The sequence below is a fragment of the Podarcis vaucheri genome (genome assembly GCF_965113315.1).
Source record: "Podarcis vaucheri genome assembly, chromosome: 10".
NCBI lineage: Eukaryota > Metazoa > Chordata > Lepidosauria > Squamata > Lacertidae > Podarcis > Podarcis vaucheri.
Window position 1 is genome coordinate 40,079,089 of NC_138748.1, and position 17,022 is coordinate 40,096,110.

Here is a 17,022-nt window from a genome sequence, read left to right on the forward strand (position 1 = left end):
TTAACCATGTCTTGCCTTCCTATGTCCTATGCCCAACACATGAGCCATTACCTCTGTTGAGGTGGTCCATGTAACTATTTTGGCATCCTTCTCATGATGCTGTTAGTCTCCCTTCTTTGCAAAGGAAACCACATTAAAGTCATTTTAAAAAACCATAGGTTATACTGGAATATAATCTATTCCAGGCAGGCTCTTGGAGATAGCAACTTGCCAACAGATCTGGGTAGATCATATCCAGTTATATTCTCAATTTCTCTTATTTTAGTTGTCCAAAATATATTTGGGCAAGAGGAAAAATATTCTGCATATCACCATTCATTGTTTTGCATCTTCAACATAGATTATCTCCTATATATGTGGTTTAATACATACCAGTGAAAAATGAATTCATAACAAGCTTTATTTTAAGGCGATGCTTTTGGTTTGATTCAGATCATATTGCCCAAGATCCTTTATTTGAAATGATGTGCTAATTGTTATGTCAATATTAATGATAATATAATATTGTTTATTTAATAATCTGTGTTGGGTCTTTAAATGTTAACAGATTCAGATTCTACAAGTTCTGAAATAGGACCATGTTTACTAGCTAAATTGTTGGCAGTGTTTTGTAATTGCAAGTACTGAAAAGTGTTGGTTGGGTCTTGAGCATTTATTAAGATGTAAAAGAACGTAATGTAAAAGATAATGTGGCAATAATTTGGTCTCTGTGCTGTGACACAATAGTGCCACTAGATGGCACTTTAAAGTGCTTTTTGCATGCCAGCTCCTAAGGCAACCTTATGCTTGCCAGTGCTTTTTTTCTAAAAAAATGTTTAGGGGTACTTTCATTTTCCTACTTATATTGAAATACTGTCCCTCAATAAGGCCAAACTTAGATTCTCAAAATGTTTAGGTGTATGCGTACCCCCCCAGAAAAAAGCACTATAACAAAGGTAGTTCTGACATGACATTCTGTCTGACAGCTTCAGGATATCTTAGTAACTTTTCTTTATAAGGTCTTCAATATTAAAATAAAAGAAAGGTACACGTGTCTGTATGTCTGAACTAGCTGCAAAATGGCCACATTTGCCATATGAGCTGAACATTTATACAGTGGGTTACAGACGCTTCAGGTTACAGACTGCCAACCCAGAAATAGTACCTCGGATTAAGTACTTTACCTCAGGATGAGAACAGAAGTTGCGGCGCGGCGGCAGCAGGAGGCCCCATTAGCTAAAGTGGTACCTCAGGTTAAGCACCGTTTCAGGTTAAGAACAGATCTCCGGAACGAATTAAGTTCTTAACCCAAGGTACCACTGTAATACCCTATTATAGCATCCTTTTTAGATAGCAACAGTTTTATAATGGTAGCAATATTACTTGTCACACAACAATCCTATGTAACTGGGGCAAAATATTAAAAGACAAGTATTAATATTGATAAGTATATAGGTTTGTCAACACCTCTTCTTAGGGGTCTTTACATGAAATATGCACTGGGCTTGCTATTTGATATTTCCAAGCATGGAACTGCAATTGACATGTAAGGATAGTCTATTTTAAACCTAAAGATAAGAATCACATGCTGGCCTATCAGTTCTTCACATAATAAATGCACAATAAATGTTACTGCATTCCAGCATGTTGGGAAGATGCCAGTATGATCTCTTGAAGAGAGACATGGCGCTACTTTCTGAACTACAGGATGTAACACTGGAAGTAAGTTACTGAGAAGAAAGGGTTTTACATGACAATTGCAGGAAAATTCATGTATTTGGACTGGGCACACTGTCCTAAACCCTCAGTTGGTACTGTGGACATTACAATATTGTAAGCCGCTTTGAGAACTTCTGCTATAGGATGAACTAAAAGGAAATAAGAGGATTTCTGTAGCATTTTGAGTATTCAAAGCAATTTATATACATTACTTCAATAATCTTATGCCAACTCAATAATCGGTCAGAGAAAGTCTGGTCCAGTGCATAGACTGAAGAGCCTCAAATTCCAAACTTTGACAGTTACTTAGTGATCTCGGACCAGTTGCTACCTTTCAGACTACTATGAAGAGAAAAGGACCAAAGACTGGTATATTAAGATAATATACTGTAATATATTGTTACTGACACCAGTGTTACAAAGGTTGTGTACCACTCACAATCTCTGCTAAGCAGTAGCAAGATTCCAGGTGCTCAGGGTTATATTTCCATTAGGAAATCAAAGCACAGCAGAGACTAGTCTTTAAGAAATATGGCTTATTGTACACATATATACGCCCAGGTCTACTTTGGAGAGTTCAGAGCATTACATCTCAAGAGGGGCTTGTTATTCACAGCAGTGCAGCATTGGAGTCCAAGGCATCCTGCAAGCCATCTCGGTGCCACTGTGCCAGCCTGCCAAGATGGTTCTGGACTTCACAGCCGCTCATGGAGTTCTTCTCTTGCAACCTCCAGATTTCAAAAGGACACATTTTTCTTGTGTGACATCACACCTCCTGTAACCTTCCCCTCCACACTATTTACCCAGAGGGCAGGCAGAGGGTCAATGACTGGACACTGTTTGGCATTTACACCATGATGGTCTTTCTCCCCAGGTCATTTCCTAACATCAGACATCTTTTCTTCATTATTTCAAATATTATCTAAATTCTACCATTTATTAATTTCTAACATTCCCTAAGTAGCAGTTATGGGTTCCCTCGCCTCCCCACAACTGTCACCCCAGATTTGCAACAATATATCCATGCTGTAGGTGAAGGGTTGTAGTTGACAGATGGTAGATGAGTTCCAAGTACTCATCTCTGAATACTACACTGCTATGCTATCAGGATTTATGACCCCTCAAATACTCTCCCCCTGGAACGGCCTTTTGTAGTCCATTGCTTTCCAAAGCTTTTGGCAGAAACACACTTGCCCGTTAAGCACAACTTGGAAGATTTCCTTTTTCTAAATCAGGTTACCATTTAAACCACCCAATTCATAGCCACAATCTGGTTGCATAGTACTGCACTCTTGTGGATAAAGCTCTGGTCCACCTTATACTAAGATATTTATTGTTGTGCCTGAGAACATAAATTACTGCAAAACGTTTTGTTTTTTGTTAGTCGACTGACCAACGCGCCGTCGAATTTTCGAGCAACAGGAGTATTGCGGTGTGTGCGTGTGTCTTTTCTAAAAATTATTTTTTAAAATAATATTGGTGGTATTAAAATTCAAACGATATCAGTCGGAAAACCACTGAAACACTCTAGGAACAAGCAATGTAAACTCCAATGAGCAGATCTCAGTACGTGGAAGTTTTCACAAAATTTCCACCACGCACGAACTGGGCGCTGCCAACTAGGTAACCTTGCTCCTTCTCCTTCACCCAACTACTTAAGTTCACGGTCGCCTCTAGGGTTTAAACCAGACGGTGCCAGTCATAGGAAGGTCCAGCTAGCAGGCTCGCTCCAAGGTCTGGTGCTTATTGCGCATTCGCTCTCCCTCCACCCGCTTCCCGGTATTTCACGGCCGCTCCAAGGCGAGGCGAGGCAAGGCAATGGAGGGGTGCGGAGCAGAGAGCGGCAGAGCTAGGCAAGATGACAGGATTGGCTCTCGAGAGCGTCGGCGGAGTGACGCAAGCTCGGGGGCCGCGGCGCCCAATCGCAGCGCGCCTTTTTGGACCGCCGCTCCGCCCTTTTGCGTCAGAGAAGGACAAAGTCATTGAGGAAGGGTGATATTCGGCCTTTGAGTGCAGTCGCCGGCCGAGTAGCGGAGCGGAGGGGAAGCGGTTTCCGCCATCTTAGAAGGTGAGTCCCTGAGGGGAATGGGGTGCAGGGGTGGCGTTTCCGTTCTCGCAGCTTTGCCGCGTGTTCAGTCCCGGCTGCTGACGGGGGGGGGCAGTTTTGTTTTCCCCCCCCACAAGCACGGCGAGGCGGGGGCCTCCTGCTTAACCACATCCCTCGTTCTCCCTCCCGCAGCTTCCTGCCGCCGCCATGTTCTCGTCCATAGTGCCGCTTGTGCGGCTCAACCCATTCCACGCCCCGCAGCTGCAGCTGCAGCAGGACGGACTCAGCCTAAGGAAACTCCCGGCCGAACCCGCGGAGCCTTCGTGCACCCGGCGGAGCCTGGCAGCCGCTTCCGCAGAGGGTAAGTGGGCAGAGTGGGGGGGGGGACGGGGCGCACGACCTTTGCCTCGGTTCCTTCTCTGGAAGGGCCCCCCGGTTTTTGAATTCTCTCTCGGGTGGGGCTTCAGCTACCGGGGCCCCTGGGTTCTTCTCGGAGGACATGGAAGGTCAATGCAGGCCGGGCTTGTGCTTGGCTCACAGTGACTTCTTGGCTGAGCCCCTTTCGTTTCCTCCCACTGGAAAAGGCCAGAATACTCATTCTCGTCTGTGCCTGTGTAGGCCTCGGAGGAGGCTTGCTCCGCGGCGACCTTGGGGCTGGAAGGCGTCGGGCCTAGCCATGCCTTGCATGTGGTTGGGGACATCTTGTCTTCTAGTGCGTGGTCGCCCTCAGAGGCTTAAGGATGCTGCCTGCGCAGAAGCCCAAGGCTAGCAGAAGACGGCATGTCTCCATGGCAACTAGTCAGCGGCCTGGTCCTTCCCCGGGTGGGTAACACTTTTAAAGGAGGGTGGTATGGTGTGGACAAGGTCACAGGCTTAGAATGACACTGGGAGGAGCAGATGAGGCTAAGTAGTTTTCCACACTCTCGTTTACCTTGAAGAGTTTATTAGGTCGATTTGCAGCTATGTAAGCAACCAATATTTTTAAGTCTCATAATGAAAATAAGCAAACTTCCATACAAATGTTCTCCATCAACTTCGTCCCGCTAGTGCCATATCTGTTTTCTTACAGTGACACAATATCTACTACTAAACCTGTCCTTTATTTAATTGCATAGGGCAGCCGTATATTAGAAAAAAAGAGTGAAGAAGGTTTTGTAGCACATTTAAAAGATGAACATGGCTGTAGTGGCCTGTGAAAAGAATAGACACTGCTTTGTCAGCTGCATGAAGCATCATCGTCCGTTGGCACATACCAACATGTCATTCATGATATATAACTCAGTTAAGCTTTGTTTTTTGTATTAAAAATAATCAAAATAGACCCTTATATAGCAGTTCCTTTTTATGTTACAAGAACCCTGGAATGATAAGAGGTTGGTGCATGTAGCCTTGAGGCAATAGTTTTGAATCCAAGATGTACCTTATACGTACTTACTTGCCTTAATTTTTTTTATAATGAATAAATCCTCACAATATATTCTTACAAAGATACTGGGTTAATCATGTGAAGATCTATTGACCAGCGAGTGTTTATATGCCCACGTAAAGAATTGCACAGCAGTAACTTGTGAAATTACTTGTTGGTTTAGCCCTTACAAGGCAATCTGAAATCAGGGCCTGGTAAGTTACCTAAAACAATGAGCAAACACAATCAAGCTCTGTTGAATTGAATTGAAATAATTTTTTTTGTTTTATATCCTGTATATATGTTATTTTGGCATAACTGGAGATTTACCCTTATCTAATATTTATGTGGCTTTTAATACCTGCACAGCACATCTCTTGGAAGAAAGTGTTGCCTTAAGCAGAATGCACCTTGTAAATACCTATATTTTGGTCATTCCTATGACACATGCAGTAACTATATTATTTTGAATCCCATTCATGTTGGCATAGACATCTTTGCCAAGTAGTATAGCAACCTACGTGTTGATATTGATACTGGTCTTTGAACATGGTTATTTGAAAGTAAATTAAGATCCATTTTAATTACTTTGAGAATGTTTGCAGGCAGTCTTGGTAAAAACAATAAATGCTTTTAGTTGACATACTACCACTTCATAAATTTTGGAAGACAAACTTGTTTTAGGAGAAAAGTGAAATTTCTTGATTGAGCTTACATAAGTTAATGCTAACTTCAAATGCCATATTCTGTAGTTTGTCAACTTGTACTTATCTCTTTTTAAGCAGACGACTATAGCTGTGCATATGGCTCTGGCAGATTCTTCATCCTTTGTGGCTTTGGTGGGATTATTAGCTGTGGTACCACGCACACAGCATTGGTTCCTTTAGATCTCGTTAAATGCCGAATTCAGGTTTGATTGCATGTCAAGTTGGTTATCATAGCATGATAACAGTGTGAAATCTTACTAATCAAAAGGAAACAAGACTTGGATTTCACCCAAATAAAGTTTTTTATATCGTTGCATGTAGTTTATTTAACAGCATGGTGTGTCTTTTCTTTGCTGCAGAAGAACACAGTTGTGAATATGGCTCTCTCAAGTTTTACGCTCTCTGTGGCTTTGGTGGGGTCCTAAGTTGTGGTCTGACACATACAGCAGTGGTACCTTTGGATTTAGTGAAGTGTCGCATCCAGGTTTGTATGCTGCCAAATATGGATCCCCCCCCCCCCCATCATTTGGGATGAAATAATTGGACAAATTTTAAATTGAGCCAGATTTAATTAGGAACTATGTAACTGGCATTTGACAAATAAGCAGTAATGGCAGATATTTGTGTTTGAAAGCTTCGTGAGTTAATGAGCACAAATACATCTAAAATATTTGAGCCTAATATATTTGAATACTAAACATTCAGAATCTTTATAATGCATGTAGCATAAAGGCTGAATGACTTCATGCATGTCTCATTTCTTTGTTGTGGAGTTATAATTTGAAGAAAAGATAACAATGATCCATGCATTTGACAATGGAAACTTTGACAGTGGAAGCTTGAATATGTGAGGATGTAGTCAATGAGAAACAGTATGATCCTTTGCAAAGTGGGAATCACTCCCAAGGAAGCGTGCATAGGATTTTAGCCATATAATGAACCAACCTCTAGCTTTATGGCAGAAGGAAGTTGGTTGGGTGGAATGAAGAATCTGAAGTTAACCCTTTGCTTATATTTGTAATATATTAAAAAGAGTGCTTTGATTTTAGATATTTTAGATATTTATTTCACAAAGTTGATTCAAATATTATATTCCTCTAAAGCAGCTAAAAGTATTGAGAAAATATGCTTGAGCTGTGTATGATCCAAGTACAAAAATGTAATCCTGTTCATGCAGAAGTCAGAAAGAGGCCAGGAAGTAAGATGAAAGGTGAAATGGAACAAGTCAGTAGAGGGCGACATGAGGTAGGAAGGTAGGACCAGAGAGTATTAACATCTTATAAAGTCAATTTTTTTAAACAAAATATCATATTGCCAATTTCTGCATAAAATATTTTTGTTATATTGAACAGTTTTTACTGAGATTGCACATATCTAGGCAAACCTTAAATAGCTGTAACAAATTGCAGCCTTTTTCAGAACATTTATGCAGAACTTTTCTGAGTACTTCTTTTTACAATTGATTTATTAATTGCTTTCTAAGCCATCGTTTCAGATGCATTTACACATAAGATAATGAAACACTTGAACACAAAAGCTAATACATTTAAAACAATACAAAAACCCTAATAAGTGGACACTTGTTAATTACCCATTTATTCAGTTGAGACAGTACTGGTGTTCTTACAATGAAGAGTAACAATTCACCCCACCCCAATGCGCTGTTCGTTTTTGTGATATTAAAGTTTGAATATCTGCATACTGATACTGTCCCTTTTTGCTTTCACATATTCTTGCAGTTCAACCCAAATCCCATCTTCTTTCACTTAATGCAAGTCGTATTTGCTCCCGCCTTAATCCTTCAAAATCTTCCTCCCAACTGAAGCACATTCATAATACGTTGCTTAATTGAACATTTCAATATTGGATGATTACAATTCTTCGGTTGTAGAATTTGTTGATATAGCAGAGTCCGTTTGCACAACGGAATGATGAATAGTACATGCCACATGCTTTTTGTTGCTTTATTTTCAGTTCATTGTAGAGAATTTACAAATATGCATCTTGCCTCTGCGGGAGCAGAGAAGCAACCCGTCCTTCTCCTCGGAATAACGAACACCGAGAGAGAACAGAGAAAAACAGGAAACCAGTGTACGTCACATCCAACCCAACAGTACTCTGACTGTGGAATGTAAACATTGTCTTGTGACAAGCACTTTGCTGCACAGTGAAGAGAGCAGAAACCAACATCCTCCCCCTTTCTGTGAATATCACTGGGCAGCATGTTCGTACAATATCAGTACAAACCCAACTTCTGTACATAGGTACAGTGTTGATCCCTTGATACAATCTTGGACAATACATCAGCAGGAATTTTATTACCTGGCATATAGGACACCGTTACGAGTCCCTTCTGAATATGTTCCCTAGCATGTTGCACCTTCAACTGCAAGTGCTTTGTGCTTTGCTTACAACCTTCTGAATTCAGCAAAGCCAAACATGCTTTGTTGTCCTGGTAAACCTGGATTGGACATTTGACAGGAATTTTCATGTCTTTGCACAATTGTAACAACCATTCACAATCCTTAAGTGAATAAGACAGTGCATTCAGTTCAGCTTCACAAGTACTTAAGCTAATTGTTGTTTGCTTCTTGCATGACCAATCAAACAGACCCTGATTGTACATGTAGCAAACTCCAGACGTACTTTTCCTGTCTGTAGTGTCACTTCCAAAACTTGCATCTGCAAAAATTTCAAGACCACCAGACTTCTGATTGTTAAATCTCAGTCTGTAATGCATAGTGCCTTTCAAATAGCGTGCTATGCGTTTCAGAGCTTTCCAATCCTTAACAGTAGGATTGTTAACTTGTCTGCTTAGCAAATTACAGCTAACAGCAATGTCAGGTCTTGAACATCTGGCAATGAAGTTTAATTTGCCTAGCACACTTCTGTACAGTGTAGTGTCAGAAAATGCTTCTCCAGTGTCTTCTACCTGATAACCTGTTGTCATTGGTGTGTCTACAGGGTTAGCATCCATCAGGTTCAGTTTGCTTAACACATCAGCAATTTTCCGTGACTGGTGTACTAGAATGTTACCACTTTGATCTTTCTCTATTTCCAGAGATAGGTAGTTGTTTACCTCACCAAGATCTTTCATGTCAAAGTGCTCTTTCAGTTGAGCTAGGGCATTATTGTACAATGTGACATCTTTCCAAAAGAATAAAATATCATCAACATAAAACAAACAGTACAGTTTCTTTTGCCCCTCCTCTTTGACAAACACACATGGATCAGCTTTCCCTTGCTTAAAACCTAGAGAAAACAATGCTTCAGTGAGTTTTGTGTGCCAACACCGTGCACTTTGTTTGAGACCATAAAGGGACTTCTTCAGAGCACAAACAAATCCCTGTTTTACCTGTACGCCATCAGGTGGATGCATATAAAGTGATTCACCTAGAGATCCGTACAAAAACGCTGTATTTACATCGTGGTGACTAATGTGTAGATTCTCCTCTGCAGCTAGCTTGAGCATGAGCCTAATGCTCTCATATCTCACCGTGGGTGAGTAGGTCTCGTGATAGTCTTCACCTGGTACCTGTGCAAAACCTCTGGCTACCAATCTGGCTTTGTGTCTGACTATCTTTCCATTTTGATCAGTCTTCGCTTTGAAGACCCATTTGCTTCCAAGCAGTTTCATTCCTGGAACTACTGGAACTAGCTCCCAAGTTTTGTTCTTTTCTAAGGAATCAAGCTCAGCCTTCATAGCATTTAACCAAGGCTCAGCTTCCTTAGAATCCAAATCCTGGATTTCTTGGAAACTTGAAGGTTCAAATACTTTCTTGGAGCTTTTAATAGCTGCTACTGCTGTCTTAGCATATTCATCAGCAAATCTCTTTGGAGGTCTGCCTTTTGTGGCTCTTTGTGACCTGCGAATTAGCCTTTGGTCTTCAACACTCTCCTCTTCCTTCTTAGGAGAAAATTGACCTATTGTGAACAATGGTTCTTCCAATTCCTGATCAGAGCTTTCAGAGGGTCGCATAGAGGCTTTCGCACTCTTGAAATCCTCTGACTTCTCTGATTCAGTTTCAGACTCAGAATCAGAACCTTCATCAGTGGGTGTGGGTTGTTGTTGCTTATCCTCAGTCTCATCACTGTCATCAGGATAACATTGAAAAATTCCCACGTTCTCCCCCCACTTGGCATTGTACTCAACACTTCTTGTGAGCCTAATTGTCTTAGAGTCAGTCATCATTATTCTGTAAGAACCTTTCTGATAACCTAGAAAGATACCATGCAATCCACGTTTGCCTAATTTGGAGCTTTGTGGTGAGTGAATCCACATATCAGAACCAAAAATTCTCATGTGTTTGATGTATGGTTTCTTACCAAACATCTTCTCATACGGGGTACAACCAATCGCTGAAGATAACCTGCGATTGTAACTGTAAACAAAACATGAGAGAGATTCGGCCCAATAACTCTCTGGAAGATTTGCATCATGCAGCAAGGTTTTTAACCCTTGAAGCAATGTTTGATTTGCCCTTTCGCAAAGCCCATTCTGCCATGGCGAGCGAGGACTGGACAAATCGTGTTGAATTCCTTTCTCAGTCAGAAAAGCTTCAAACTGCTGAGAAGTGAATTCTCCCCCGCGATCTGTGAAAAGAATTTTTATCTTCTTGCCATGCACATTTTCTAACCAAGCACAGAATTCCTTGAACCTTGGAAAAGCCTCTGATTTCTGCTTGAGATTGTACACGTAAATATACCTAGAAAATGCATCAATGAGAACCATGAAGAACCTATTGCCACCTAAAGAGGGCGATAGTGGACCAACTAAATCAGCATGAACAATCTGGTATGGTTCTGTAGCTTGCCTACTAGACACCTTACCTTTCGCAGCCATTTTCACCTTGTTTGCTGCGCATGCCTGGCACTTCATGTGGTACCTGCAGGGTTTAATTGTCATACCTTCAACCAAGGTAGGCATTTTAGATACTGCCTCAAAATGCAAATGACCAAATTTCCTGTGAAAATCGTGAATACATTCTGCGTGCAAACTTTTGTTAGAACCTGCAATGCAACAAGTATCATTCTGCACAACATCATCATAATACAAAACAAACAAACGATCAACACATTCAGCATGCAATACATAATCGTCTTTCTTTGTGATGGTGCATTTCTTGTTCTTGAAGGTAACGTCAATGTTGCGTTCATTCAGCTGCATCACACTGAGAAGATTGTGTGTGGCATCTGGAACGTAAAGTACATCATGTATCTCTAAGTCCAAACTGTGAAGAACAACAGTTCCGTAGCCTTGACTGGGAATCGTGTGGTCATCCGCCTGGTGAATCGCACCTTCCTGCGGTGTAAAAGACACGAACAGTCTCTTTTCGTTGCACATGTGGTGGGTAGCTGCTGAATCAACAACGAAGAAAGATCTAGACGTCTTCTGGACCTTTGCAACCTTTGGAGTAAAGCGTGAGACCATTGCCTTGTGCTGCGTTGTCCTGGACACCGGACCTTTGCCTTTGCTTTGGCCTTTTCCACGCGATGAGCTTCCGCTGCGCTGCTCTGTCTTGGCCCTGGGATATCTGCATTCCCTTTTCATATGGCCTAGACGTCCACACGAGTAGCATTTCACTGCCTTCAAAGCTTTAGCGCCCTCTGGTGGTTCCACTGCACTCTGGGATGACGTCTGTGAAGACTCCCCCGTACCCATGCAGCTAGCACCCCGGCGATCTGCTTCATTCTGGATCACGGCAGTAACATAGGCTACTGTGAGCTGAGCAGTTGGCTGAACAGCAATCTGAGTGGCAACGGACTCCCAACTTGGACCCAAAGAATGTAGTATCATGAAGGAATACACAGCCTCTGGAAAGTTGAGTCCTCTCTGTTGCAACTCATGTCTCAGATTCTGCATCTCCATCAGATGTGTACGCACATCTCCACCTTCAGCAAGAGCCATATCATGCAGCTTGGCATAGTAATACATTGAGGATCCAGCTTCTGTCCTCAAGTGAGCCTCTCTTAAAGAGTTCCAAATTTCTCTGGCTGTGGTCTTTCCACGCAACAGACAGAGCTCTTCTGGGGATACTATCAACGTAAGCGTTCCCCGTGCTTTAGAATCCTTAGCATTCCAATCAGCTGTAATTGGAGCTGGGGGGTTGTCTGTAATAACATTAAACAGACCTTCTTTCCGCAGAATTGCCTCTGCATATAACACCCAGTCTGTGTAATTATTCTTATTGAGCTTAGGAATCCCAAAAGCATTAACCAGCTTTGCGTTAGCCATTTTCTGCTGCTTAAAACAAGCTGCGTCACAGTCCTGCAGCTTCAGCCAAAAGCACTTGTAAAAGTACTTTCGTTTTCCCCAGCCATCCAAGCCTGTTAGCTTGTGCCTCTAGAGCCTTGCCTGTAACACGGCAAAACGGCTTTAAAAGTTCAAAGTCCAGCCATAAAACCATAAACTAGTAGCTGGCAGGCTGCCAGGCTGCTCCGGGCAGCATGAGCACATACCTTCATCAATCAAACTTGACGCGCAGAGCAGATAACGCGATCCGTTCCTCTGTACCTCTGCCGGCATTCCGACTCGAACGCTGGAGTCTTTGTTCCTCAGTTTGATTTACGTCTTTCTGGGCCCGGAACCAAAATGTTGATATAGCAGAGTCCGTTTGCACAACGGAATGATGAATAGTACATGCCACATGCTTTTTGTTGCTTTATTTTCAGTTCATTGTAGAGAATTTACAAATATGCATCTTGCCTCTGCGGGAGCAGAGAAGCAACCCGTCCTTCTCCTCGGAATAACGAACACCGAGAGAGAACAGAGAAAAACAGGAAACCAGTGTACGTCACATCCAACCCAACAGTACTCTGACTGTGGAATGTAAACATTGTCTTGTGACAAGCACTTTGCTGCACAGTGAAGAGAGCAGAAACCAACAGAATTAACTTAGTTATATGGTGCATCACAGCTTCCGGTGTACCTTGTAGAATGATACACTGTTAGAACTGGATGTTTCTTTGATTAAATTTCCAAATTGATGAGTAGAGCTGGTTTGGCCAGTTGCGTATATCTTATATATGCATATATATTTAAGTTGCGTCAAAACGCAGGAATCTTATACTTACAACCTATATTTGTTCTTTATCTTACTACTTGTCACAGAATTTTCTCTTTTTTCCCCTTTCAAAAATTACTTCCACAAAACCTTTCATGAAGTTCTGCAATCTTGCCACTGTCAGTTGACTTTTCATTTTTAATCTTTCTCTTCACTGCATTCTTCTTCACTTGGTAAAAATCCTAAACTCTTTAAAACAATAATTAAGTACGATGTCTATATGTTTGGAGTATATTGGTTGTTGCTGTGAATGTGAGAAAGGTTAAAAAAAAATTATTAACTGCTGACTTCTCAAAACTTGTTTAGGTGGATCCACAAAAATATAAGAGCATCTTCAACGGCTTTTCAGTTACTGTCAAAGAGGATGGTGTTCGTGGTTTGGCAAAAGGATGGGCTCCAACATTTATTGGATATTCCATGCAAGGGCTCTGCAAATTTGGTTTCTATGAAGTCTTCAAAATCATGTATAGCAACATGTTGGGAGAGGTAAGTTTATTTATCCTGCAGTTCAGCACCCCTTTATTGTGAATTTGTCCAAGGAATATCATATGAACATATTTTCTGGTCTATTAAATTTTATTTCAGGAAAATACATATCTGTGGCGTACATCACTATACTTGGCTGCATCTGCCAGTGCAGAGTTCTTTGCTGATATTGCTCTGGCTCCAATGGAAGCTGCTAAGGTGCGCATTCAGACACAGCCTGGGTATGCAAATACACTGAGACAAGCTGCTCCAAAAATGTTTGCAGAAGAAGGTATTTGGGCGTAAGTATTACAGCAGTTAAGTCATGGCCCTAAAGTGGCTCTTGATGATCCTGCACAGCTCCTTGTTTACAAACTGTTTAGCTTTGATCATGGATATTATTGCTTTAGACATGCAGCAGAGTTCTGAGTTCTTAAGCAATATGAGCCAACATGCTCCCTTAGATCCATCTTTGTTAGATGTCTCTTGTGCTGAGTTCTGCTTACAGCTTTGGTTTTGAGTAGTTCCAGCCAAGAGGGATCAACAACTTTATGGTTGTACAGTCAAAGATGCTTGAGTCATTGGCATGTGAGAATAATATACCTTCACTCTGGTCTTTTATGTTCTGATAGCAATGGCTGTAATACAATACATGTCATTTTCCACTATCAGGATTTGGCTGGATTGTGGACAATTATCAATCAATTCCAAGATTAAAGGCAAAAGGGACTATATATCCATTGTTCTTTTAAGAGCGAGGCTAGAGGTTTAGGTTGTTTCTGATATGACTAGTTTGAAAGAAACACTGCAATGCAACTGTGTTTTCACAAGGCAAGGCATCACTAAACTTAATTCAGTCTTTGCTAATACTGGTATTTCTAGTGTGTGCATAAATCGGGGGTCAGCAAACCTTTTCAGCAGGGGGTCAGTCCACTGTCCCTCAGATCTTGGGGGGGCGGGCTATATTTTGAAAAAAAAATTTATGCAAGAGTACCACGAGTTGCAGTGGCTGCTTACCTGTGTCTTACGAGCAGCAGGGGCTAGCGGTGGTGGTGGCAGAACAGTGATCGGCATGCGAAAGGGCTCTGGAGAGGGGCGGCTTAAAATGGCAACCACTCGAGTTCTGCTGCTGCTGCTGCCGCCACCAACAAAGCCCAGCCCCCTTCCTCTTCTAGGCAGGGTGGGGAGAAACCAGGAGGGAGGGAGGAGGTGCTGCTACCGTGTGAGGGAGAGGGAAAAGAAAGTGTGTGCTGGCGATCCACGTGGCAATTCCCAGACTGTCCATGGCCCAGATCCAGAAGGCAGTTGGGCCTGATCCGGCCCGTGGGCCTTAGTTTGCCGACCCATGGCATAAATGACATGGTTGTTTAGGGCAAAATGTTAGTCACGCCTGTGTTTCCTGGGGTCTCACACAGGTGTCTTTCCCTGTTCTGCCTAATAGTGCCAGGTTTTGAGCCTGGGACCTACTATATTAAAACTATGTGCTCTGCCATTGAGATTCATTTGTTGCATTCAGGTAGCGTAACTGATTTGAATTCCCATGTCTTCCAGAATTAATTCCAAATCAGAAGCGCTTAAATTTGGGATTTCTAATTGTTTTGTCTATTTTGAAGTTTCTACAAAGGTGTTGTTCCATTATGGATGAGGCAGATTCCATACACCATGATGAAATTTGCCTGCTTTGAAAGAACTGTGGAAGCGCTTTACAAGTACGTTGTCCCGAAACCAAGGAGCGAATGTTCAAAAGGAGAACAGCTGGTTGTTACATTTGTAGCAGGTTATATAGGTAAGGAAATACTAACTTTTTGGAATATAGTAACAGTTTAGTATTCATGAGCAAGTCCGAAGAAGAGTCTGGCTTGCATGCTTTCCTGTATTCTCCCACGTAGGCAGATTAAAATGCCTTCAGCAGCATTTTATTTCACTTTCATAGGATCTTGGTTTGCCCTTGCATACAGATGATAAATAATAGTATAATAAACTCCAGCTTTATGGAACGCAGGTGGTGTTGTGGTCTAAACCACTGAGCCTAGGGCTTGCTGATCAGAAGGTCGGCGGTTCGAATCCCCACGGCAGGGTGAGCTGTTGTTCAGTCTCAGCGCCTGCCAACCTACCAGTTTGGAAGCACGTCAAAGTGCAAGTAGATAAATAGGTACCGCTCCGGCAGGAAGGTAAACTGCGTTTCCGTGCGCTGCTCTGGTTCGCCAGAAGTGGCTTAGTCATGCTGGCCACATGACCCGGAAGCTGTACGCCGGCTTCCCTCAGCCAGTAAAGTGAGATGAGCGCCACAACCCCAGAGTCGTTCGCTACTGGACTTAACTGTCAGGGGTCCTTTACCTTGAAACTCCAGCTTTAAAAGCCAGCTTTATAAACTATGGTTTAGTGGGCTTGTTTTGAAACTGACCTGTTTGACAAGCACCAGGAAGCTACTGCCCTGAATCACAGAAGTTGCATTCAGATTTGTGGATGTTGCACACAAAATTGGCCAATGTCTTTAGTAGGTTCTGCAGGATTATTGAATTATCTAACTGCTTTTAAAGTGACAGGGGCATCTAATGATGCAAGTATGTTATGTAATTAGTTGTGGAGATCTCATCTCCCTATAGCAGTTGTGAGTCAGTCTCCTGTTGATATAGGATCTTTCTGGAATATGTATAAACATATTAATGAATATTTTAAATTAATGGTGACTACTTGCTTTTCAGCTGGGGTCTTCTGTGCCATCGTTTCACATCCTGCTGATTCTGTGGTATCCGTGTTGAACAAAGAAAAAGGCAGTTCAGCTGCTCAAGTACTGAAGAGGCTGGGATTTAAAGGTGAGGATTTAAACTGATACTGAACTGTGAAAGTGCATGAATAATTCCAGATACTAATAATGTTATGTTCCAACAGGTGTATGGAAGGGTCTGTTCGCCCGTATTATTATGATTGGTACTCTGACAGCACTACAGTGGTTCATCTATGACTCCGTGAAAGTTTATTTCAGACTTCCCCGCCCACCTCCACCAGAGATGCCAGAATCTCTGAAGAAAAAGCTTGGTCTTTCTGAGTAGATGGATCATGGACTGAATGGCTAAATAACATCACAAAACTTTATACACATGGCAATGTAGGAGAATAAAGTATTTGTTTGCTCAGGCGTCACTGTTGCTGTTGGTCAAAATAAAGTACTAGATTGACAAGTGTTTGCCTTAGTTTTCAGCCTGTTGGAAAAAAATGGTTTCATGGTGGCTAAGGGAACTGGTCTCCTCCTGAAAAGGGACCCCTCATGTGTTGCTACTGACAGTTGGTTAAAGCAGAGAAGAAAATAATGAATTTCGAGAGTGAGAGACGTATGTATTCAAAGTATATGTATGATATGAGAGACGTATGTATTCAAAGTATATGTATGACCAGTTAATACTGCTGCAGCCATTATTATTGAAAGGTCTTGACATATCTATCAGCAAGGAGGATATGTTATTATTTGTTGCTTTTTTGCCATGGCAAATAAAAACAAGTTAACTATTTTAAAGCCCAAAACAAACACTCTATTAAAACACCCTACCCATGCAAAATGGCAGTAGTTAAAAGCTGGAGGCCTGGTTAAAAAGGAATGTGCCTGAAGATATATGATGATGGTGTCAGGCAAGCCTT

At 41.9% G+C, this 17,022-nt stretch overlaps 2 protein-coding genes across 4 annotated transcripts in view; one reads left to right on the top strand and one right to left on the bottom strand.

The window, feature by feature from the left end:
- The window catches only part of IKBIP (IKBKB interacting protein), a 433,380-nt gene that overhangs the window by 409,070 nt on the left and 7,288 nt on the right, over window positions 1-17,022 (bottom strand). The gene's annotated exons all lie outside the window — the stretch shown is intronic.
- SLC25A3 (solute carrier family 25 member 3) lies at window positions 3,613-16,568 on the top strand. Of its 3 annotated transcripts, none has more exons than XM_082240811.1 (8): window positions 3,613-3,766; window positions 3,938-4,106; window positions 5,933-6,060; window positions 13,228-13,407; window positions 13,507-13,688; window positions 15,000-15,172; window positions 16,092-16,202; window positions 16,279-16,568. In XM_082240811.1, the coding sequence occupies exons 2-8, from the start codon at window positions 3,953-3,955 to the stop codon at window positions 16,437-16,439; spliced, it is 1,089 nt and encodes a 362-aa protein (XP_082096937.1). In that variant the 5' UTR covers window positions 3,613-3,766; window positions 3,938-3,952; the 3' UTR covers window positions 16,440-16,568. The 3 variants fall into 3 exon arrangements, with proteins under 3 accessions (XP_082096937.1, XP_082096939.1, XP_082096938.1); XM_082240813.1 differs by having other exon boundaries at window positions 5,936-6,060; XM_082240812.1 differs by lacking the exon at window positions 5,933-6,060 and adding an exon at window positions 6,217-6,341.

Coding starts and splice junctions, on each gene's coding strand:
- SLC25A3 (XM_082240811.1), top strand. CDS start 3,953: ATGTTCTCGTCCATAGTGCCGCTTGTGCGGCTCAACCCATTCCACGCC. Junction 6,061..13,227: donor TCGTTAAATGCCGAATTCAG/GTTTGATTGCAT, acceptor AAACTTGTTTAG/GTGGATCCACAAAAATATAA. Junction 13,408..13,506: donor ATAGCAACATGTTGGGAGAG/GTAAGTTTATTT, acceptor ATTTTATTTCAG/GAAAATACATATCTGTGGCG.